At 39.7% G+C, this 26,244-nt stretch overlaps 1 protein-coding gene across 1 annotated transcript; it reads left to right on the top strand.

Moving 5' to 3' along the window:
• Positions 1-166: 166 nt before the first annotated feature.
• Positions 167-26,223, top strand: LOC311489696 (RNA-binding Raly-like protein). The gene is made up of 8 exons (XM_084546891.1): positions 167-866; positions 19,626-19,701; positions 20,426-20,473; positions 21,183-21,376; positions 22,546-22,659; positions 22,916-23,073; positions 24,442-24,479; positions 25,160-26,223. The coding sequence occupies exons 1-7, from the start codon at positions 611-613 to the stop codon at positions 24,472-24,474; spliced, it is 879 nt and encodes a 292-aa protein (XP_084403017.1). The 5' UTR covers positions 167-610; the 3' UTR covers positions 24,475-24,479; positions 25,160-26,223.
• Positions 26,224-26,244: the final 21 nt, after the last annotated feature.

Raw genomic sequence — 26,244 nt, 5'->3', positions numbered from 1 at the left:
GGTAGGACAAATCAAGACTCTGGGAGATTACTTATTGACATGATCAAGAAGACATGGAATGAATACAACTGCAAGTGTAGATTTTAAAAATTAAACAACTTCTCAATTTATGGATCACATCATCAACTAATCCTTAAAATCACTGGCAGATTAATCCATAATTAAATATTGCCACATGCATCCGTATAGGAGTCTATCATATCCTTGAAAACATGTGATGCCGATGTAAACACTCTAAGGGCAAATATGCCTATACATTCTTCACTGTGCTCTGAGGAGAGAGTAAATAAACAAATAAAAAGAAAGTGGGGAAAAAAGAAATGAGAAATGGATTAAAATGGATAGAAAAATGATTTCAGGTCATATGGAAGCCTTTGTCTTTTTTCATTTTGACCACCCAGTGGGATTTAAAATTGATTTACTTCTCAGCACATATAAAACCCAGCCCTGCAATTATTTACAGCGTATGCTTTCAGCTCTGACCACTGTTTACATCCCACTGGTTCTCACTGTTTGGCTTTCTCTGTGTATAACTTCTGCCATCTAACCTTCCTGGCTTTCTGAGCAGTGTTCAACTGTGTCTCCCAGCAGGCAGTGCTGCAGGACTAGGATGACTGGGAAGACCCAGACTAGCAACGTGACCAACAAGAATGACCCGCGCTCCCTCAACTCCCGCGTCTTCATCGGCAACCTCAACACGGCCGTGGTGACCAAGGCCGACATCGAGGCCATCTTCGCCAAGTACGGCAAGATCGTGGGCTGCTCGGTGCACAAGGGCTTCGCCTTCGTTCAGTACGCCAGCGAGAGGAACGCAAGGGCAGCCGTGGCCGGGGAGAACACCAGGGTGATCGCTGGACAATCATTAGGTAGGAAAACATTCTGCTCCATTCATTGGTAACACTTTTATTGATTAAACTTCAGGCATAATGGTAACTGGAAAAGGTGTGCAAAGGCCTGCTTTATTTACTGAACACATGCTCCACAGCTACACTACAATATGGGGTGTTTCACTCACACTGTCCATGCCTTGCCCTGGAGGAAGTGTAATTATCGAGGTTGTCGTCTAACATTAGTTTTGATTTTACGATTGAGTCAACACTGTATCTTAAAAATGCACATGGGGAAATAAACTATGAACATTTACACTAGTAGTGTACTGCTCTGAGACTATTAGACAAGTGCCCCTGGGCACAGACTTGTTAAAGGCCCCCTGTCACTCCTATAAAGCAGAAAGACCGCCAGACTGAAAACAGTTTGTGTCTTTTTTTTTGTTGTTTTGTGTCTCTTTGTAGCAATAAGGTTCCGCTGTGTACCTGTGTATATTGTTTAGTCTCTTTGTCTCTCTGTAGTTGTTTTGTGTCTCTTTGTAGTGGTTTTATGTCTCTTTTTAGTTGCTTTGTGTGTCGTGGCAGCCATAAGGTTTCTCTGTGTAGCTGTGTGCATCTTTTGGTGATTTTATGTGTCTTTTTATTAGTTTTGAGTCTCTTTGTAGTTCTCTGTATAGTTGTACCGTTGTAGTTGTTCTGTGCCTCTTTGTAGACACTTGGTGTCTCTGTGCATCTGTGTAGCTGTTTTATGGCTCTTTGTAGTTGTTTTGTGTCTCTTTGTTTCGTTTTGTAGTTATTTTGTGCCTCTTTGTGTCTCTTTGTAGTTGTTTTGTGCCTCTGTAGTTGTTTTGTGCCTCTTTGTGTCTCTGTGTACTTGTTTTGTGTCTTTTTGAAGCCGTCTGTTGTGTACGTCTGTGTTTCTGTGTGTTTTGGTTAGTTGTTTTGTCCCAGTATACACTGTTCTCAGGAGAGTATTGTAAAAATTTTCGAAAAAATAATCATTTACTGTCCTCTCATTTGCAGAGATACCTACATCCAATTATGTGTAAATGCTGAAAAATTATTATTTAATTGACTTAACTTCAAGATCACACCAGTAAGCTGCTGGGACTGGTTTTGTCCCAGTTCAGGAGTTATATTTTTATAAATGCAATGCCAGAACACAAATAATATCAGCCTTTTTAATACATTTTACATAGACAGCTCAAAAAATAAAACTCTGTAAAAATAAAATACAATAAAGCAAACATAACCTTTTCAGCAAAAGCAATACAAACAAAAACAGAAATAAAATCATAAAGCTGGGGTCAATACCAATAATAAAAGATCATTTCATAAATCCCTTTAAAACAGGCTATAAGACGGGAAATATGAACCATGATTTTGTTTCAAACCCGTGGAGCCTGAATGGTTTACAAATGATCTTCTCTTTCTTAATCAATACAGCTTGAACACCTCAAACAACCATCTGGCCCACACTGCTTGTAGTCAAAAGATCAGTGATATGCTGTATAATTATTTTTTTATATATCTTAAATTTGATCAGTATAATTGAATAAATCACGCTGCAGCTTGTAGATGTCCTAGGATACAGAAAGAGTTAAATACCATGAGGCAACATCCGTGAAAAGAAGAAGAGAAGGATGGACAGAAACAAGCAAACACTTCCAGAGCCCAGTCCTCATGGGAGTTCAGTGGATACGTGTAAATCTTCTTTATATTACTTATTGATTTGTTCTCAGCTTCCTCCGTGGAAAACAAAAGTCCCCAGGAAGCCTTCCCTCTCATTAAATATGAACGAGAGCACCGCGGGGTCACATCTGTAATTCCACCTTGTATTTGCAGAGTTTCATGCATATTTTTGTTGTGAAATCACATGTGGGAGTAGGAAACTGCACGGATGAGTTGTGTTCACAGCTATAGATAATTGCACGACTCAGTAACTATTATTTATTATTATAGGTGTCTGTGACTAATGCATTAAGTGCTTAGTGATCTGTCTCTGTCAGTGTTAAAAGATCATATTTAGAGTTATTTTACATATTTGGAGTTATTTTTGGTCATTGTTCCTATGTGTGATTGCGCCATTGTACCCACCAAGTATTCTGCTTAATCTGTGAACATAGTTAGAACAAAGTCTAACGTAAATAAACCCACTGGCTTGTCACTATGTAGAAATGAAGGCAACCCTTAAACTGTTTGACCCAGCCAGATAACAGGAGGCGGATGAAATTCTTGAAAATTAATCATTTACTGAATGAATGAAAATACTAATGATTGCTGGAGTAATCTCATAATTAATTTTTTCATATACATTTTTTGATGAATGGCTACAGCGTCTGTCAGAAATAAGGGACACAGCTATAAAAGCTAAGCCCGTCCTTGACTACCTTTTTAAAAGAATAGTTCAGGGAAATATTATTATTTGCATTCATGCCTGAAAGACAAATATGCCGCCGTAGCCAGCAGGTAATTAGCTTAGCTTAGCAAGAAACCTGGAAGCAGTGTGTGTGTGTTAAAAAAATAAAAAAATAAATCCTGCATCTATTGCTGCCTTAAAATGGGGTTGTGTTTACCGCTTTCCTTAGAGGAGTGCATATGAACAGCCCACCCTGTAGATTTAATCTTTTGGTAAGGTTGGTGTGCACAAGTTTTCACTTGATGCTGTCATTTTCCGAAGACAGATTCTAAATTTGCAAAGCAAACTCTATACATATTAACTTACTATCCACCTCCACCATTTCTGAAAAAGTCAGCAAACTGTTAGAACTCACAAACTCGGACTTGCACCAACAATGTCCACAAGCTAAACTGATTTAAGATTTTTCTATATTTACTGTACCAAGATGAGGCTGCTATTTTTTTGTCATCCTACTTTCTTTAAAGATTTAAAGTATTCATTCCAAATGTGTTATATACATTGATCAAGAATGACATTATGACCCTCTTCCTAATATTGTGTAGGTCTCCCATGTGCCTCCAAAACAATTGTGACTCATCAGAGAATGGTCATGGGCCTTCTGAGGGTGTCCTGTGGTGTCTGGCAACAGGATGTTGTTAATGGGGGCCTTTGAGGGGAGGGGACTCTGTGGATCATCCCACAGATCCTTGATCAGTTTGGGATCTAGTGGAGGCCAGGTCAACACCTTGTCCTGTTCTTCATGTTTTTTTTAGTTGTTTTTCTAAACTATTTTTGTGTGTGTGTCTGTGTCAGGCTGCATCCTGCTGGGGATGGCTGCTGCCATCAAGGAGTGTCATTGCTATGGGGTGGGGGTGCCTGGTCTGGTCGACGTGGGTGGTGCATGTCTAAGTAACATCCACATTAATGCCAGGTCCAAACATTCTCCTGTCAGTTTCCGGTCATAATGTTATGCCTGATCGGTGTATATAAATATTGGCTAGGGTCACAGTAGCACCACTGTAAAAAGTGTTCCTTATTTAGACTGTTAATTCATTTATAGGACCAAGTTAAGGACAAGAGAAATGGATCACAGTCATTAACACCACAGCGATTTATGTTGACACACCACAGAAATATTCATAGCGCTGTCAGCACAAATTCACATATCCCGTCTGCACCCTCTTAAAGATGCTCCTCCTATTTCCGTCAAACCACAGCGCAATCATATTTTGTTTTGCATATTTTATTATAAGCGTGATTAGCCCAGCAGATCTCTGGTGATGGCCAAAAGGGAAATATTCTTTTGCATAGCTGCGGCTCCACTGGCTGCTCTTCCTAGTGTCCTTGTAAACTCAAAGCCTCTGTAGAGACACACACACACACAATAAATCCAGCGTATTAACAATGCACCACGAGTGTCAGAGGTACTATAGGTGCCTACAGTAATGTCTCCGTCTGCTGTGGAAATAATCTCCCCTGCCTGTGTTCTGCCTTGTGAAACTTAACGCCTTATCTTTTAAACATGAACTTTATATTTCATTAGGCTCCTGAACTACACTGCCAGAGGCGGGCATAGCCTGCATGAGATATGAATTCTTGATATTTTCTTTAACACTTCTCCTTTTTTATTAAATTACTCAGTGAAGAGTGACAGGACAGGCAGCTGCTTGGATGCACAACGCGTGACAGGAAGGTCAGGGGGTCAGAATCAAACCTGTAATGTCCTGAATATGCAGCGGGGCGGCCCGGCCCCGCTGAGGTACAACAACTCATCATGCTTGAGTAGATTTAATAGCAGCGAGACACTGGAGCTCCAGCGATTGCTTTACTCACTTTAATTTCTTCGGGACATGACTGGATTGCCGACACGATGACTTTAAGTAGTTCTCACAAATAAAAGTGACATTCAATCACTCTGGCGCTTGGCCTCGAGCAGCAGCTACTTAGATCCTGATGAAGATGTCTTCTGGTGATGAAGAGCTCAGGGGAGGGTTTCATTCCTGTTTCACCGGCTCAGCATTCCTCCTTCTTCATGCGGATAAAATCTGGACACAGATGCACTGATATTTCCGTGTTCATATATATATATATATTTTTTTATAATCGGTGCTTGTGTGATCATATCTGCTTTGGTTCATAATGTATAAGAGGCTCTCACGTGTGGCTGCACTCTGGTAGTGTTTGAGCGCCTCAGTGTGGTGAAAATACACACTGCAGAACAGGGTTTCTAATCTTTTTTTATTTGAGATATTGGGGAAACAAATCGACATCTTCTCTTCTAAATTTATACAAAAGGTGTCTGCATACAACATAACATCATTTACTTGTTTGTCAGTCGAAACGTAAATCTGAAAATCTGACACAGACGAAACCACTTCTCTGAGGTTCTTTTTTCTCAAGCTCTGTGTAAACTGTGTGGACCTTTTTAAAACATAAAGCAGTTCACAGGATTAAAATAAGGGATCCGAGTAAGACCAAAATTGCAATTTAAAGAACAAAAATAACATGAAACCGCTGCTAAAATAAAGATGATCGAAAACATAACTGAACTCAGGGTAATCTTGCATTCGTTAATACACAGGATTAGATGTTATAATCCCTTGTGCCAAGATCCCAGGCAAAACACATTTAGAGGCCCTGTCTAACTAAGAAACCCTAACAAACTTACGGTCATGAGATGTGATGATTAGCCTGCAGTCTAAATGAACTAAGTAAATGCTGCTTGGCTTGTACGGCCTGCTCAGCAGCTAACCAAACAAAGAAATATCGCAAGCAACCAACGTGAAGACATCAGATACCTGGCCTAGTCAACGGCAGCATGCAGCATGTCATTGGGGTTTTCAAGTGGGCATTTCAATTCACCGATGTTTCGTTAAGTTAAGCCCACAACACCTCAAGAAGGCTTAACGGTGAATTCCAGTGTCCTGGAGTCACCCCACCTCCACGCTGACACTGCACAACCTCGTTTTTCTCACCATTCAGTGACTATCAACAACTAATATTTCAATAATTTAGCCAGGTCCTTTTATGAATCACGACCCAAACTAACAAATTATAGCTGGAATATTATAGATGATTATACAAACTCGTTTGCCAGTTCATTAGGTACACTCGCTGTAATGTAATACTGTAGTCCTGCACTGACTAAATTGAGGTTATCAAAATAATAGAAACGTGTGTCAGTACAATTCAATTGTACCACAAACCACAGCCTTCAAAATAAAGACACAGTTGAATCTCGGTTGTATTAAACAAATGCTGAATACCATACCAGCCTTCATGAAGCTAAGATTTAGTACAGCGCTGCTACATTAGAAGGTATTCTATGCCTATAAGTTGCCTTGTTCACCCTTCAGTATCAGCAGGATTTTTTTCTTTCTTTTTATTTTTTTTTGCTCATGCACTCAACTTCACATCTGCATGAACACTAGATGGTGCTGAGAGAATGGCACCGTGACCATAACTGGGACATCTTTCCCTCAGCATGCATCATTCATTTGTGTCCTCAGTATTCTAGCTGGGCAAAAACCCTAAATGCATCCTGCACAGGATATGCAGTCACATTTTTCCATAAGAGACTTACGGAGTTGGATGTTTTAGTAAGTGCATTTTTTTTTTAGCTAAATATGACAACGCCATTCATAGAGCGGGTTAGGTTGAGGATAAAGAGTCAAATCTTTTTCAAAATTCAAGTAACCTTCTTAAATGAATTTGTTCTTTTGATGTTTTTGTTCCTCCATTGCTGCGTTTTCTCTCCGGATTTCAAATAATTACAGATGTGTTTTTAATATTTCACTTAAGATGTCAAAGTGCCACAATAGTTGATGACACTGGCCTTGATGCTGTGAATCCATCACGCTCAGCCTCTCTCTTTTACGAGCTTTTAGTTCTTTGTTTTTTTTCTTACTTAGAACAAAGAGGCCGGGGACCTATTAAGACATCAGGCTGTGCATGAGACAGCTGCAAACTCCCTGTCAGTGTAATTAGATATTACAATTACGAGGCTTCTTCTTCAGGCGAGCCCAAAAGGCTGCAACAGCTGGGGAATCAGTATGCTGCTTCACCCCTGAGAGCTCTGCTTTTTCAATCTGTCCACAGCCCATCCACTTTAAATTAAAAACACAAGGAGATGAGTGAGAGAGTGGCAATGGGAAACCGATTCGCCTCTCCGGTGAATGAAAGCGCGCTGTTTGACTAGCGAGGCCAAACAGAAACGTTCTGCAGGTTTAAAGGTGACAAAAAGCAGACTGTATTCTATAAGACGAACCTTGGACATGAAATGAGTCATTAGATTTTCTTTGTTAATATGATGCAAAGCTGGGTTGAATTGCACCTGAGCTATTAAGTGTGTGCGTCTAATGTGTTTAATAAAAGAAAAACTCAAAGCAAGACATTCTTAAGTGTTTTTCCGCTATTTTTGAAATGACTTAATTTCCATATTTCTCTGTTTTCGTTTCTCATTGTTATGTTTTGCACCATGCATGAGAACCCCTGTTTTTTTATGTATTCATTTATTCACTATGTATATTTCATTTTATTTTTTGGATCAAAACCTTCTTCCACTGACGTGTCACTGAACTGAGCAAAGCAACTTTCACTAAAGGATAGAAGGAAAATAGTCAAAAGTCAAAACCATGACACACGTGTCTTCACGCATATACTGCACATCAAAACGCATTCGCTGTTCACATCTTTATTGTTCATATTATAATGGTCCAAATGACATGTATAAGGATAATAAGCACCCACCTCTGACATTTCCGTCAGCATTTTAGCATCAACTGAGCTCTTTGATTTGGTTTCACATCCCACAGCTTTATGTTTTCATTCAGTCTCACCGCCCTGAGCCATTTTCCAGGAGAAACAGGCAGTTCACAACATAAGAGCTTATAAAACTTCTCTTGCCTAAGTAGAAACTAGCTGCTGAAATTGGTAGAGGCCAATGTTCCACTCAAGAGACAGTGGTGGCCAACACATGAACCACAGCATTGTGCTGTTTATTGAATGTGCACATAGACAACCTGACATGTTAGCTTATAGGTTATATTATAGGTTATATTAATTCATATTTTTATATGAATTAATATAACCTTACAGAAAAATGTCCATGCAACAACTGCTCTCGATCATCAATCATTTTTTTAAATAATCAATTAATTATTTTAGTTAGCTTCCACCCTTAAAAATATGAATATTTTCTGGTTTTCTTTGCTGTTATAGTGAAATGATTACTCTATGTCTTGGCGCTGGACAGTTTGGTCAGACAAAAAAGGAAAATGATGAAGATTGCTTTGGACTCTTTGACAAGAAACACTGAATTGAGAAAATAATTGCTAACAAAATGTTAATTAAGCCATATGATGGGTATTTAGTTTATGGGTTGTTTCCTGTATGCACAGATTTAATGTGTAAGGAGTAAGTTATATATAAGAATATATTAAAACAGGAAAAAAACAAAAAATGTGTTTTCTTGTTTTCTTTAACGTCCATCAAGTTTTTTGTTTATTTTGCTCCACTTCCGCTTGCCACAAATTATAAGACACATTTGGTTTTTAAGGGGAGTAAAGTACAAAATAAGGTCTGCCAGTCATACAGAATCGTAATTAATCAGAGTCTTAAAGTCTCAACACCTTAACTGAGAGACACAGAGGCAAAAGGAGTGTTTTTTAGTTCAGCCTGTGCTCTTGCTCTTGGAGCTGAGCCGCGTATTTGAGTCGAGGGCTCCCCCTGGAATAGTTGGGTTAATGGTACGGTCCGGAGCGGCTCTGCTGCTTCAGAGTCTGAGGAGCTCCGGCAGTCTGTCTAGTTTAGGTAAGAAGAGGAAGCAAGAGTCAGCCCGCAGCATCAGTCGTTGTTTTCAGGCTTGCCATGACCATGTACAAAGGCAGGCGTCGCAACCAGAGATGTGAGTATGTATGTATGCTGCACGTTGAGTAAAAGTTGATTTATGGTTAGCATCCTTGCTTTTTCCACTTTTATTTAGTCAAACCGAGTGACAGCTTCCTGAGAAACTTGGTAATTGTTCATGCGCTTGCAGCGTTGATCTGAAGTTTATGCACCCTGCCTTTCATTTGTTTGCTCTGTGCGCCTCAGCATTTTAACACGTAAATGGATTCTGCAAAGCTCATTTCATCTTAAAATCCATTGTGAATGCTGGCATTGTAATCATACGTGACAAATAGATTACAGGCAGCCATAATAATCGCGCAGGATAATAACTGGTATGCCAATTCAGCTCTGTCTGTCTGGGCGACTTTTTCATTAGCAGGAAATTGTTGCCAGAAGAGCATGGCAATTATTTTAATCTACTCTGAGACTGCAACCTTAAAAATTAATGTATCATCGTTTTGAGATTAAAAGAAATGTGTGTTCTGCATGTACTGTTGAGGTGCCTATGAGTAAGGTGGTTGGTTGCACATGGCAGCACCAGGTGTGTGTGCACCTGTGTGCATAAGAGGCTGACTGACATGTTTTTGCATGGGTAATAAAACATTTTAGAGGGGTGGCACTACTCACAGATTGGCAACCACTGGCTTACACACTTAATAAATCAGCCAAATGGATGCTTTCTCCCAATTAACTAGCAATAAGTCACCTTGTGAATCAGCAATAAGTCAAAGAATCAGTTTCTGTGAAGTCCTTCATTATATAATGTTTTATGTTTCACAATGAACTCCCAAATGAGGCAGCCAGGTTTCAATATTCAAGTAGTTTCAAGCAGGTGGCAGCTGCCACTTCGTTTTCAGGTTAATGAGCATGTGGTTAGGTGGAAGTGATGGACAGGCTCCAGGGGTTAAAATGTTTCAAGGCGTTGCACTTTAGAGCCACACGGTTACATCATAAGAAATGTTGCCAAAATGGAAACGGAGGAAAGTGCATTAATAGCCGAGGAGAGATGAAAGACAAAATTATCTTTACCTCAGGCTCCGGCAATTTGCTCATTAGGATTAATGCAAAGATCAACACATACCAGCGGTGGGAGGTAGCAGAGCAATGTCGCAATGTTGCCCTCTGTGCTGCAAGTTTATGTCTTTGGATTTAAGAACACCCTCCTACTAATAGATGTATTCCCATATGCCATATACTGAGTCCAGTCAACCCAGAAATTTTAGCAGACTGTCATTACGTTCTCCTTAATGGACCGTAGCTCTGCAGGTAAAGCAACTTTATTAAAAGAACTTGTAGACGGGCTGCCAAATTTATGCACTGCCAACTAACCATTTTCCTTAAGAGGGAGGACAAAGAGTAAAGGACAAGGAAGTCATTACAGAAGGACGGGCTGCTGAGCAATTAATCTGCATGTACCCACAACAAAAACCGTTAAAGCCCCGAGGTCCTCAGTCTTGGAATCAGTTAGGACGCTATACACTTTAGATGAAGGCAGGCAGCTCAGATGGAGGTGACCGTTTAATTTCAGTAAGATTGTAGGGTTATAATCTGCCCCCTTGTGTGTATGGACATCAGTTTTTAAGGTTGGCAGGATGTGTATCAAATGTATTTGCAGTCTATAACTGGTCACTCTTTAACTTCACTCACGTTGACTAGTCAAATGTCTAATTCAAGATTTAGCAAGATTTTAAAATTGCATTGAGTATTGAGAATGAAATTAAAGATACAGATGAATCTGCAGCTCAGTCTGGAATGAAGTCTTACCTTCTTGATTAGTCCTTCAGTTGTTCAGTCTACTTCAATTTCCACGTCAGGAAACACCAAGAACACATTCCAAACATGTCCAGTTTACAATATCATAGGAAAAAAGAATATACAAAATATATCCTGGAAAAATGTCAGTTTTACTCAACTGTCAAATAAAATATCAAAGTAGCCACCAGTTAAATCTAATCTCAAATTAAAATCCGACTAAACATCACAAATTCGAGGTAAATTCAATGTAGTTGTGACTAGTTGGGACTCTCCCACTTCACAGGGCTCTATGACAATACAGCAGTGGCCTCTGTGGCCACAATTAGCAACTACATAACAATAGTAAATGTAAAATTTTAGGAAGTGGTAAAAGCATACGGTGGCGTGGTGGTTAGCAGCGATGCCTCACAGCAAGAAGGTTCCAGTTTGTAATCCAGGCCAACTGGGCCTTTCTGTGTGGAGTTTGCATGTTCTCCCTGTATCTGCGTGGGTTCTCTCCAGGTACTCCAGCTTCCTCCCACCGTCCAAAGACATGCTAGTTAGGTTCATTGGTGATTCTAAATTGGCCGTAGGTGTGCATGAGTGTGAATGGTTGTCTGTCTCTCTGTGTTAGCCCCAGTGATAGACTGGAGACCTGTCCAGGGTGTACCCCGCCTCTCGCCCAATGACAGATGGGATAAGCTCCAGAGGACAAACGATTACAGAAAATGAATGAATGTTAAAAGCACACGTATCCTTCCATGTAATGGTAGCTAAACAGCAGCATCTACTTAAAAAATTAGCTACTATATGCAGCATTTTGCTATTAAGCCAAGTCCAAATATAAAGCAATTTGCTTGTTGCCCATTTGTTTTGTAGATGAGAGTTGGTCACAAGTGGATGGATTTCTTTGTATGTGGAATTCTGTGTTTGTGTTAAATGTCAATCAGCTGTGTCATTCACTGGTTGTTACCTCCCTGTTATCACATCTTCTCAAATTAGTACAGCTTGGTTTTTATTCCCATCGTCACCTTTCATTAACATTCATGGTCTCTTGTCGCCACATCACTGCTGCTGTCTTCCTTTTTGTGCACTCCTTTGATGTGAGTTAGACGGTTTAATAAAGAGTTATTTGCTTACTTATTTAATAGTCACTCTAACCTTACCGCCACAGAACTGAGACCCGTGTTTCTACGGTAACAACGAGCGACACCTGTTGACCCGTGCCACTAAATGGAAGGAAAAAGAGGAAAGCCGTAGTCTTAATTGAGGTTCATTAAAAATGATGCTGAGCATGCAGTGATAAGGCAGAAGGGCTGCAGGATTCCTCCGGAAATATTCAGCGGTATATTACACATCATTAACTTGTCCAAGGAGATATCCTGAGCCTGACTGATGAGTTGGCAGAAGCACTGAACCCTTCCAGATAAAGAAGCCACAACATCACAGGTCTGCACCGCTTTCAGAGTTTGTGCTGATGTTGAATTTTACGCTAATGGCAATGTTCTCTGGTGATGTTCATGGAGCTGAGTGCTATGATGTGCTTCTCTGTTGGCTGTTTAAAGGAAAAAAAATAATAAAAAATCTACACAATTTGCCCAGAATTCGTGGAAGAGCCGTCCGACTTCGAAAGAACTTGATGCTTTTGTTTTTATCTCAAATTCCCTGAAGTTGCACATCACATCAGCACGTCGGGGCGCTGTTTATAGCTACCTTTGTAAGAGGAAGACTGTCTTATTTTGTCTGCATAAAAGCGCTTGATGGAATCCATAATTCATTCCATGTATATGAACAAATGAAGTGTCGCCGTCTGACTAATAAGAACTGCAATTTAACATAATGTGAACCAGAGGTCCTCGTGCCCACGTGCACATACGCATTTGGTGCATATGCAAATATTCAGCGTCTGCTTTTCCAGCCTGTCACTCACTCTGCCCTGTTTAAGGAAACACACTCTCGGGTGTAATGAAAAGAAGAAGCCGCCTGTGCCTCGGAGCCGAGATCGGAGATTATTCAAGTCTCCTCTGTCAGATTTACAGGGCGCGAGAACACGGGGCTAGATTGAATCTGCGGCCGCTGTCATGCAGGATGTCTCTTACTCCCGCATTTGTATTCAAACAGGTGCCTGGATGATCTCTTAATCGAATATGCCTCGCCTGCTCTCGGGATGTGTGTAGCCGCAGAGGTGGAGGTTGCTCTGTGCCAGGAGTGATCGTTTTTCCTGCCAAAAGATTATGCTTAGGCATTAGTTGGGGAGGAAATGTGTTTGTTTTCTCTGACTATATTACCACACCACTTACCTCTTCTGTCTTAATTGTTTCGTAATTGCACACGGAGCATGGTTCCTGCTGCAGATGAAGGAAGACGGTTTCTTTGCCTCTTCAAATGCATTGTTACCTATCAAAGTCACTTAGCTTGCAATTTGCTAAATAGAAGCAGCACAGGGGCTGCGCGGCTATTTAGTTTTCTCCCTTTCTTTTTAACCAGGCTCATCAAAGCTGACTTATTAAGATTTATGTGTGTGTACTCTCATTGTCTGTGCCCAGTCTGGCTTTAATGGCTCGTCTACACCTTCAGAGACAAAGAGCTCAAGGGTGTGCTGAGGCGAGGGGTCTGTATCTAACCAAAATAGACACGCAGTAACACAGCGATGCGCTCGCAGGTAATTCAGCTCTGCTTCATTAATATGAATGAATGTGAAGTGAGTCAGAGAGCCCTGAGGTGCTTATGATTGTATTCTTGGATGATCCGGCGAGGACGGATGAAGCGGTTACTGAACTCGGCCACATCCCTCGTGTGGGAGGCTCAGTTAAAAATGAGGTCCCTTAAAGTCCACAATTGGCGCTTTTGGTATGGAGTTAGAATCATGCCAAAACCTCACACACACACAAAACATGTTTTACTCACGCCCAACGATTCACAAACAAACTCAGTGTGGTTTGCAAATACAAAACATCATTCACAAACTAATGTATTTTGTTTTGCAAATAAGAAACGTACCTATCAAATAAATAGATAATGCTTCAGAAACAAATGCAGTACGTTTTACACATACAAAGAAACATATTTCTTCAAGTACAAAAAAATATCCTTCGAGTACAACAAAAAATCCTTCAAGTACAAAAAAATATCCTTCAAGTACAACAAAAAATCCTTCAAGTACAAAAAAAACCCCAATTCTACAAATACGAAAACTGTCACGTGACTTTTGGCACAATCTTACCACTGTCACGTGACTTTTGGCACAATCTTACCACTGTCACGTGACTTTTGGCACTAATTTTCCGCCTTGCTGATCCACACACAAATGCCTTCAGATCCACACACACAAATGCCAGTAAAATGTCCTGTAATTCACACTCCATAACAGCAGGTGGCGCGGTTGAGTCAATTTAAGGCCGCCAGGACGAACTTTCCCTCCCCCCAAATCTTTATTAAGGCCACCAACAGGAGCTAGCCTACCATGTGTGGATTGGACTTGCCGCCATCGAATTTAACGCAATGAGCAGCCAACAGGTGAGTTTGCGGTCGTTGCTGGTGAAAAATCAAATGTTAAATAAACTCCAGAAATGTCTTTCGTGGGTAGGATGATATATGTAGCTTATGGTACCGCAGGAGCTAACCTAGCTTACACCGATAAGGCTAACTTAACTTTTCATTCTGTTTCTGACTTCAGTGACTTAACACCACTCCTCAGATGGTGCTCAAACAAATGTGTGTGGCCCAAGGTCGTCTTTACTTCAAAATTCCGTCTTAAGACCAAGACGTATCAAGTGTAACGCTATATGTGGCCATAGTTTAATTTAGTTAAGTCAGAAACAGAATGAAAAGTTAAGTTAGCCTTATCGGTGTAAGCTAGGTTAGCTCCTGCGGTACCATAAGCTACATATATCATCCTACCCACGAAAGACATTTCTGGAGTTTATTTAACATTTGATTTTTCACCAGCAACGACCGCAAACTCACCTGTTGGCTGCTCATTGCGTTAAATTCGATGGCGGCAAGTCCAATCCACACATGGTAGGCTAGCTCCTGTTGGTGGCCTTAATAAAGATTTGGGGGGAGGGAAAGTTCGTCCTGGCGGCCTTAAATTGACTCAACCGCGCCACCTGCTGTTATGGAGTGTGAATTACAGGACATTTTACTGGCATTTGTGTGTGTGGATCTGAAGGCATTTGTGTGTGGATCAGCAAGGCGGAAAATTAGTGCCAAAAGTCACGTGACAGTGGTAAGATTGTGCCAAAAGTCACGTGACAGTGGTAAGATTGTGCCAAAAGTCACGTGACAGTTTTCGTATTTGTAGAATTGGGGTTTTTTTTGTACTTGAAGGATTTTTTGTTGTACTTGAAGGATATTTTTTTGTACTTGAAGGATTTTTTGTTGTACTCGAAGGATATTTTTTTGTACTTGAAGAAATATGTTTCTTTGTATGTGTAAAACGTACTGCATTTGTTTCTGAAGCATTATCTATTTATTTGATAGGTACGTTTCTTATTTGCAAAACAAAATACATTAGTTTGTGAATGATGTTTTGTATTTGCAAACCACACTGAGTTTGTTTGTGAATCGTTGGGCGTGAGTAAAACATGTTTTGTGTGTGTGTGAGGTTTTGGCATGATTCTAACTCCATACTTTTGTCTTCTTCGCACAAATGAGGAAAGACTAATGAACAAGACGGTGCGGGAATAAGATAAGACTGACGAAACTATGAGAGTGATTCAGGGTGAACGTTAGCTCTGTTACGAAGAGAAAGAAGGAGGAGAAGACATGGCTGAAATCCAAGATCACAGCAACAGTAAAAATAGTTTTCCATCAGCATGTATTGTGATATTGCAAATAAAATATCTATAAAGCTCGTGAAGTATTTATTATTCTATTGGGGCGTCCTCGCCTGTTATTCTTGTCTTGGATTTAAATAATTTTGCACCACTTTGTAACCCTGGGTTTATGGATTTAAAAAAAAAAAAAAAACGATGTGAAGTTTCACTTACTCGACAGTCCTTGTTATCCTTAAAGCTGCTCTAATCAATAGTTTTATATTAATAATTGATCCAGTGTGAACGCGGTTTCTTGTAGTGATGAGCCTGCATGGTTTAAACATCTTCTGTAGTTTTGATTGTTTTGCTTTTCCAGCCTGCAAACTTTCTCTCACCGACGATTTATTCACATTCTTCAAGGCTAATGTTTTAAATAAAATAAAATAAATAAAAAAAAGTTGTTCTAAACAACCTGGTCAACACCTAATGACAGTTTGGTGAGGGTAGCAACTAGCTGATCAACACAGTGGACCATTTATTAGCAAAAAACGCTGATACAGTATATCCCTTGGAAGTTGGTGGAGACCAAAAACAAAGCTAAAAGGAGAGTGAATATTGGACTTAAAGGGGAAATACTGTTTTTTACAACCTGGACCTTATTTCTGGCATAAAATACACTCGTTTACTCACCCATATAACTTTGGTGTCATTTGGAGTTGTTTGCAAAAAACTAGCAGTAGCAAATTACAGGTAAACAAGCGGCGCTCAGAGATGACATCATGCGGGTCGGAGGTTAGCAAGTCAATCTAGAGACCCCGGATGATGATAACAGGTAACTTCCAGACTCAATGGGGAATAGCACTAGGGTATCATAACAAAATATTGGTGAAATGGACACGTTTCGCTGCAGATAATGCGTTATTTAGAGGCTGCGTTTCGGTGCCCCAGTCACTCCCACTATATGGATATACGCGGATCTAAATATCTGACGAACGACTCCAAATAACACCAAAAAAAACAGTAGTTTCCCTTTAAATTCGTCAGATGGACGCAAATCTGAAGCGCTTAATTTGCACTATAGGCAACTGATTGCAACAACAAGTTCATAATGTGACAATATAACTGTTTTTGTTGCTCTGAGGTTATTTATTTAAAGACTGTCTCAACTTTACACACTGGATTCATGTTCTGCTGTTTTTATTGCATATTCGATAGAGTAGCTTTGGTTCGTGTAGTCCCTCAAAGCTGCCGTTGCAACATTTGCCGGAGAACAGCGCAGTCAACGTTGTGTTATCGTCAAACAGGAACATTGTCGTCTCTGGAGTCGCCAGTGTTCGTACAGTATCTGGCTCAGACTTTTCTTGTGCTCTTGAGTTTTCCTCTGTGATATTGTGCTGCAGCCAACCTGCTCATAACGGCTTCAGCATGGAGTAACTTTTTATATTCCCCCTCAATACGATGCTGCACACAGTTTATAGTATCAATCAAGCCCTAAGTGGCTATTGCTTAGCAACACAGGCTCTATCTCTTCTATCTCCAGCCTCAACTTTTTATGGCTACGCGCACAAACACGTCTGTCTGCGAGCGCACACACTTATTCATGCCACTTTTGTATATGATTAGTATAATGACTGTAATTAATCAGAGGCTCAGTGTGTGTCTGTCGTGGGGGGGTGGAGGATTTGGGGGTGTTGTGAGGTGGCAGTGTTCATTTGAGAGTGCTTTTTAATGCTCCACTCTCTTTTTAATGACCCTAGCAGGGGACCAGCTAGAGTGTGCCTTACAATTTGAACCATTCCTCACATCTTCCTGTATCCTAATGATAATGATACAGCTGCCCCTGTGCACCTGAGAGCTACCAATACATCCCCGAGTCCATTAATCCATTAGAGAGCATGAGGACAAAAAAAATAGGGAATTTAAAGAAAGAGAATGGATGAGAATATCTGGGTTCTAGCACTATGGTTAATCTGCAGACAATGGGAAGGCGGATCCAGACCCGGTGCAGCTGCTGGTGTGTGTGCGAAAACTTTAGTCTGAGAAAACACAAACTTAAATATAGTCTGAGATATCTTGCACTCTTTAATTCATAAGCTCAGTGCATTAAGTCATTTTCCCCTGAAAAACAACTAAACGAAACTGCGACTGCAACGCCTCGGGCAAAACGACTTGGCTAAGGCTCCACGCATGACATTTGCTACGGTGTGATCCCCAGAGCTGATGTTTTAACTGTGCAACTCAAGGGTGACTCATCCGTCAGAAAGTAATCTCTCCTGCGTTCTTAACGTGAGTCTGCATGTGAGTGTGCGCGCGTGGAAACGGGGCTGTCTGATTTTTGTTTGTGTTTGTGTGTATATGACCTTGAGCGGCACTCAAGGCTGATTGAGCCGAGTTTGAGCAGAAGCAGCGACGACAAGCCTTCAGACTAAACGCAGAGATGGCAACCCGGTTTAACGCACCAGGGTTCTTGGCAGGTAGAAAGAGCTGTCAGTCATGACAGCAGTCATGAGTTGCGTGCAGATGAGTCCCGGCAGTCTGCTAATGCATTTGAAGGGGATTTCTTTGTTTTCACTGAGTCAACACTGTCCTAACATTGACTTGAAGTCATTGTCTTGGTTGTCTCAGGGCTGTCTGAGCTCTTACCAAGACCTCCTCATCAGTCTGAGTGCTGCAATGGACTGAAGCGAAATCATTACATGAATCAATGATTTGCACTTCAGTTCACCTGGTTAGTCCCATCACACAGAGCCTGACAGGTGCTTACACAGCTCTAACAAACACTTTCATTAAAAGTTCGGCTGTAGAGCCTGTTATTTAATTATTGCCATCCATTACTTCCTCTGTTCTCAATTTTACACAACTAGAAACTGAATACATCTGGGGTTTGATCTGAGTGGCACAAAACAAACCAGGTTTCAGTCGCATTTATTTAAAAAAATAATAAACCAGGTACTATACGAGAAATATTTGTTAGTTGCAGGCCCAGGTTTAGAGTAAATTGTTACAATTTGCTTTCTCTAATTAAAAATATATATTTGTCTTAAAATAGGCCAATGAAAATTTTACTAATACGTATAATAAACTAAAATTTTAACTGATCTTTCATTAATGAGCTAAGTTAAATCAGACTTTATAGAAGATCTGGGACAAGACAATTTCCTTCACATCAGAGTGATGTTATTGGGAATAAATAGAAATAAAGATATATATAAAGAATGGTAACATTAATAATATATAGAATTTAATCATTTATGTTATGCTATATAAGCATTCACCCTTATCTATATTATATATAATAGTTTTATACACAAACTTTTCTTAAGTTCCCATCATATTTCATAGAAATCTCTTCAGAATGAGCTTAGAGATGCCCAAAAATTCTTTCTGCTTTCTTGCAGTCTACTTTAATGATTGTTTTGACCCAAGTTTCACAAAGTCTTTAATGTGCAAAACCCCAAGCTGACCATCAAACTAAACTCTCTGAATCAAAGCACTCATAAGGAAGCACAAGAAAACAGCGTTAAAACAAGAAGCAATACGTTTCATTTGTCATTCACAAGTGGTACTTTAATGTTTTTCTACAAAGTATCATGCTGTCTGTCCTATCTTAATGAAATCTGTAATATTTATTCAAAACATTTCTACTTTAAGCCCCCTAACTAAATAACAGTGTGAATATTTTGTGTGTGTGTGTAGGTTTGTGTGCCTAGCAAGAATTTTATACTGGTCGTTGGCCAAAATCAAAGTTAACCCTGTTTAGCCAGTATGACAATGTAAAACTGAGTTATGCCATATTTTCATTAAATCATATAAAGTTAATTATATGATCACAAATATTTCACGGACAATCATTTAAAACTGCAGTGGTGTGTCTTTAAAGCATTTTGTCCCCATATTCAACATAGAGTTGCACTGATGTTGAGCCCTTTCAAATTCATATAGATTTTAAATGTTTTCTTAATGTTAAAAAATGACAGTACTATTGTTTGACATTATGACTTTGGCTTTTGTTTCCAGATATCAACATGGCAGGAGAACCAAAGCCATACAGGCCTAAGATGGGCTCCAAGAGGCCCCTTTCATCCCTATACAGGTCTGTGTGTCTTATTTATAATTATAGTTTGTTAAATACGTGCTCATGATCCTCTGTAGCAGATTCGGTGCTTATGTCAGAACAGGCGACTCCGCACCCGTGCTATTAGTGCCTCTTTTTGAAAAAGTTTGCCTGATGCATTTAGCCTAGCTTATCATTAAGGCTGGAAACTGAACCTGAGCAGTTAGCCTGGCCGTATAGCTGATGAGATGGAGCTAGCGGCATCAAGTATAAATTTGATTGTTGTGGTTTCGTTTGAAGTTATGACTATTTCTTAGCCGGGAACAGAAGCTACCTGAAGCATACACAGCTGTGCTAACTGTACCTCCACATTTACAGTCATTACGCTAATGCTAATGCTACTTTTATACTTAGGCTAGGTTTTCCCTCCCTGTCTCCAGTCTCAGTGCTAAGCTAACGGACTGTTTGGTGCTTAATATTCAGGGCAAAGCTCTGACAGTTGGAAAAATACATTCAGTTTCACTTCCTGGATGAGAATCTATCAAATTCAAAAATGCAGCCAGCAGGTTGCTAGCTTAACTTAACACAAATTGTTTTAAACTTCAGTTTTTGTACAGATTAAACAACGATAATGAAAAAAAAAATGCTTTTAGTTAGTTATGTATTTTTAAATGTGCAGAGTAATTTTATTTAATAAATGCAAACAGTTCTAATTTCCACTTGTCGTTTGCAGTTAACACAGAAAAATTATCTATGTCCACAGTGGCTACGAGTTTGACTATGATTACTACAGAGATGATTTCTACAGCAGGTATGTAAAAAACATTACCTAGTCTTATAGGTAAATAACCTTTTTAACTTTTCGTGTCTTTTTTCAGTAAGTGCATTTCCTTCCTGATATTTTGCCCTTCCGTTTACACCCTCCTTTCTCCTCATTTCTAAACTCCGATAAAAAAAGCTTTTTGAGCAGACTAGCCGCATTTCCGTCCGCAGCAAAGTAACTACATTATCACAGGGATAATGAATGTCATATCGGGGAGGTTTTTATTCCTCTCCGTTGGGCTTACTAATGATGCTTTTACCCGCATAGGCGAGTACTGAATGTCAGATAGTCCCCCGGCTGGTCATTTGCACTGGCAAGGCAGAGAATGTATCTTTATTCTGACATTTTCATTGGTTTGTTTACTTCCTTTACTTTGCAATATCCCCGAGAGTTGAGTTCCTTCAGATTTGAGTCATTATTGCTATTTTGGGCAATTTGATATGTTGAAGGCAACTGGGAACAAGATTTGATTGAATGGCTGTGGCGCTGTTCAATATGTGCCTTTATCGTGCAAACATCTTATGCAGTATGTCTGTTGGGTGCTCTGTAAGTGTTTCTTGTCGCTTGAATAACAACAGCTAACTGACTCATGAAAAAAAATAAATAACACTTCTCTTTTTAACTGTTTCTCTGCGCTGTGGGACATTGTGCATTGTGTGTTTTTGTTGCCACAACTTGATTTTTCATGTCTCTTTAGACTCTTTGAGTACCACGGCCGCGTTGTGCCCCCGACCAGAGCTGTGATCCCCATTAAACGTTCACGGCTAGTTGTCCCATCCACACGCAGAGCCAAATCCTCCTTTCCAGTCAGGGCCTGTTCTTCCTCTTCCTCGTCCTCATCTTCCTCCTCTCGGGCGCTCAATGCTGGAGGCTCCATCGCTGGCCCTAAACGTATGTTTTCTTTGTCCCATTTTGCTCCTGCAATTTTTTTCCTGCTCTGTTTTCAGATTCAGTTCAAACTGGAATGTTGTTTTTGTAATTACGGCCGTCATTTCAATAATTTATTATAAGACTGTATTCATCACAGTAAATGCTGTGACCTAGAAACAAGGACATGCCAAACCACATGTACCGAATATCAACACCAGTCAGGTTGAGGGCTACCAAAAATAATTATTTTAATTATTAGGTGATTTGTCTGTCACTTTCTTTAAAAGATTAATACAATTACTAACCCTTATTCTTTAATTTTCCTGACATCTTTAGGATATTTCTTTTGGTCAAACAATAGTCCACAGCCCAAAGATGTTAAACAACAGAAAGCAGCTTATTCTCACGTCTGAGATCATTTTTAATCGATTGATTTATTTTGCCAACTACACAAATGCTGATTTCCGTGACAGGCTAATTTGTAGTTAATTGTTTGGTAATGTAAAAAAAGAAAACCCACCGAAAAAAAACAGCTTTCATAATTTTGTTTTGGGCTGAAGCAGTTCAATTTGAAATGTGACACTGGTAGTAATCAAGATGCAACAAGTGTCACCCAATTTCTTGCCTCTTTCTAGCATTTCAGTGTCTTGTTCCCTGTTGTTTTGATTCCTTTGCCCCTGACCTTATATCATAGCAAACAGAAGATGGACAAAGTTAATGACTGGGAGGTGGTGAATTTAATCGCTAAAAAGCCAGACATTTTTCCTGGTGGAGACCAAAAACAGAGCTAAAAATCAATTGAATATTTGCATTTTGCTGAATAATAATACTGCTCAGTGTCTGAAAGTCAGTTTTAGGACATCGGGGATAATTTTGTCCTTGCTAGTAAGAACCAAAACGGGATTATGATTATACATATACTGTTATTTTATGTTGCTGAATTGCTGTGTACTGCCCAAACTCTCAAAGACTCCAATCAGTATTCTCCCCACAATCCAGCATAGTGACATTTCTTAAACTATGGCTACCATCCCTCCTCCTTGCCTTTTTCATCAACCGTGCCTCGGCCACTTTTCTGTCAAAGTGCTTGGCTGTTGAGAAATGTCTGAGCAGTGCGACTGTGTCTCTTGTTAAAAGTCACATTAGTTCTGTCTTTTTTTATTTTTACCTTTATTGATGTTTGTCTGCAGTCAAGACAGACCAACTCCTAACAATAAAGAAGGAGCTGTCGCAGATCAAGACCAAGATCGACTCATTGCTGGGAAGGCTGGATAAGATTGAGAGGCAACATCGCTCTGACGGTGGTAAGACATAGGGGAGGGGAGGACCTGTCTGGGAGAGGAGCATCCATATATGCACAGGGAAAGACAGAGTGCTCGTCTGGTGTTGGAATAAAATACGCAGACAGTGTTTGAGGCGAGAGGGCAGAGCGATAGAGAAAATATGTTGAGCAGCTTGTCTGAAAGACGGATTGTTCTATTATTTAAAGAAGATATAAATTCTACCAGCCTTATTATGTTATGATGTTAACTGCCAGACCTTGCCGCTGTCTTTTGCCAGAGATGCAGAGGACACAGGAGGAGGTGCGCGAGTGTCTCCATGGTGACGCAGCAGACCACTCTGGCGGAGAGGAAGCGGAGGGGACGGCCGAGGTGGAGGCGGGTGAGATGACGGACGGCGGTGAAGACGACTTTGAAGATGAAGGCACCAGCGACATGGTGAGCAGGCCAAGCACCCATTTACGGTCTCAACAAGTGGAGAGTGGGTTCTCCTGCCTCTGATGTGAAGGCGAAATGTTGTGCTCAGCTGTGTGTTTGAGAGTCCGAATCTAAGAAATATACACGGCCCCTTAATGCACTTGTCGCGTCTCCTCTTGTGCTCAGTCACTCAGGTGTTTTTTTTTCATCAGCTGTACATTTCAATGTGCTCATGTTGCAAGATTAAAGCCACAATCTCGTGCGCTAATGGAATAGTTCAACATTTCTGGAAAATATGTTTATTAACATTATGGCAGATAGTGGATCGACAACAGGAAGGAACAGATAGCCTGTCGGAAAAGGATTTAATGTGTGAACTGATGACCTTCAGAGGTGTGGATAGACATATTGTGGAAGCTTCAGAGAAATTGTCATTTCGTTTAAAGAACCAGTTTTGCCCTAATTTCAATAGAAGGTCAAGCAAGGTCTCTTTTATTACATGGGCCTACTATTATTTATGCAATATATACCATACAGTGTGTAGTGTATACTGTATTTTGAAATAATATAGAACATATATACAGTCCACATATTGATGCCAATACAGTGCCTTTTTACATATTTAGGTTATAGAGAAAACTGATTTCCATTTTGATTTGAAGAGGTAAGTTTAGGGTAAATTTAGTATTATATATTTGGGTTTTTGTGGGGGAGATGATTCACATTATTATACAGTTAATCCTAGGACATCAACGTGTTAAGAAACTGATCAGAAATTGCAGACCTGTCAAGTAAAATGTAGTTGTTTTTGGAATTACACTAACCAATTAAATAAATTGTTTTGGAAAAATGTGGCTTTGAGGCGGTGGATTTAGCAAGTGGAAATGGAAATCGCCTTTGCTTACAATTTAGTTCTCTGTCCTGATGATTTCCGAAATTACCGAAATCTGAAGAAAGAGCTTGTCAGTTTTATAGACACGTTAGAAAAGTAAATAATCATATTTTTATTCTAACAGAAAAACCAGCAACTAGCTCTCAAGCTGTCTGCACATCTGTGATTGCAGACTGAAATATTGATGCTTTATGCTAAATACCCGGAGACCAAGTTACCCAACCAACTCTCACCAACAAATACGGAGCTCTTGTTTTTCTTAATGTTTTTTCTGTCTGTGTGTGTACCTGCTCACCTGATTTTGTCTTTTTGTGTCAATATGTTCTTTATACATCATTTTAAAAGCTTTAAACGCTCCAAATAAGAAATACTTTTCAGTTGCACAGTAAAGGCACATTTAGACTAATTTAGACTAGAGGAAATCTGTATTGCTGCCTAGTTACAAGAATGGATGCTAGTTTGATGTCTACATTAATATTAAAATCTTTTTTTTGCAGATAGAGAACCACATATCAGACATTGACAACTGAGTAAGGTCAGTATTTAATCTCTGCTTTAACGATGCACAAAATAGCCAATTTATTTTGGTAAAAGCGTTTGGAAAGCACATGGAGTGTAGCATTTTTGATGCCCAGCAGCGTGTAGTCAGCGGCAAAATTGATTCAAAAGATTACAGGCTTATTTTTTTTCTGCTTTCAAGGAGAGTGAGAAACACGGCTCATCACCTTCCAGTTTAATCCTCCACACTGTTCTTCTAAATGGCCTGTCATTCTCTCTGTCTGGGAGCGAAGCGAAAGGCAGCTCCTCTGCTGTTATCTGTGATGACTGCCTGAACAGCCGCAGATGTAGGACTCCGTCTCATCCGCGCTTTCCATCAAACAACATTTAAATCTCGCAAACAGCAATGTGATTTAATTTGCCTCTCGGCTGACATTTCCTCCCGGTTGTCCTCAAGTGCCCACGAACGTGAATCTTACTGAACATGATCGGTCATTAAGATAATTGTAGAATTGCAGGCAATATCAGGATCATTTATTGTATTTAATGCTAGTAATCTGTGATTTCACCTTTTAATAAGACAATCTTGCTGATGAATCACTGAAAATGTGGCCGCTCTTTCGACATAGGTTTCGCGTGAAAGAAAGTGTGATAAAAACATAATGATTTTTCACTGCAGTCTTTTTGTTTTTAATTTTTAATTTTTTTAAATTTCAGGGGTAAAAAGAAGGCTACAGTTCAAGACGTTGGGAGAACAAATACCAGCAAAACCTTCTTGATCGGGGAAGTGTCTTTAACATTAAAGGAAAGTAATGAGGGAAGTGACTGACACCAGATGAAGACTTTTTCCAAACTTGTTTTATGCTTGTTTGTTGCTCATTTGCCTCATTATAACATGACACTCCTGACGTGACACTTCATGTAAATGCTGGGTGTAACTACTCTCCAGTCTACTTTGAGATCCGCCGCAAGGAGCAATCAATAATTCCCCCTCGAACTGATTGCCTTTCTGAAAAAACATGGACAATACAGTATATTGTGTGCTTAATATATTATGGTCTGTATTGTGCATAAACATACAGTTACGTGATCAATCTGATTAAAATTGTTTACTTTATATCTTTGTTGTACCACAAATGTATGTTTCTGTTGCTGTGCATTGAAAACTGTGAAGAGCCACAGCGCTGGCTGAGAGCTGAACATGAATGTAAGATAACACACATTTTCTTTGACACATGCTTTATTTATTGGTACATTTTGGTGAAATGTACACTGTAATTTATTCACATTATGTCTCCACACTGTATTGTATCACGTTTGTTATTTGTTCTACATGATAAGATGCATTTCTGTACATTCTGTTTATGGTAGTCAAAAAATGACTAAATTATGCTGTCGGCATGATAAAAATGTGGCTATTATGGATCATTTGTATTCATTGCATCCGTTGTACAGCCATGGATGATAAGAATTTTTGACATAAACCTACTCCCAACCCCCACCGAAGATTGTCTTGAGTTTTGTTTCATTTTCACAAACAAGTGAGGGGGAAAAAAAACAAAAAACATGCACATAGTGGTTGTCTGCTCAGTATAATAACTCAGCAACTGCTGGATGGATTCTGATGAAACAGACCCTTGTGATCAAATTTGAATAACTGTGTGACACCGTTTTGAAATGCCTGAAAACTAAATGTATTTCAGTTAAATGTGGTACAGACAGCTGAACAAATGTGACTTGCGTACTGTACTGTACAAACTGTGTGTAATTAGCTCTGCATCATACACAGAGTGTTGTCTTTT

This window comes from Chelon labrosus, assembly GCF_963514085.1.
Source record: "Chelon labrosus genome assembly, chromosome: 6".
NCBI classification, from domain to species: domain Eukaryota; kingdom Metazoa; phylum Chordata; class Actinopteri; order Mugiliformes; family Mugilidae; genus Chelon; species Chelon labrosus.
Note: the sequence above shows the minus strand (reverse complement) of the source record. Positions and strands in the feature narration are given on the sequence as shown.

Bases quoted from the DNA above. Each gene is read 5' to 3' on its own strand.
- LOC311489696 (XM_084546891.1), top strand. From the start codon at position 611: ATGACTGGGAAGACCCAGACTAGCAACGTGACCAACAAGAATGACCCG. The intron at 19,702-20,425 runs GTCTGTGTGTCT...CTATGTCCACAG, and splicing joins CCCCTTTCATCCCTATACAG to TGGCTACGAGTTTGACTATG. The intron at 21,377-22,545 runs GTATGTTTTCTT...GTTTGTCTGCAG, and splicing joins CTCCATCGCTGGCCCTAAAC to TCAAGACAGACCAACTCCTA.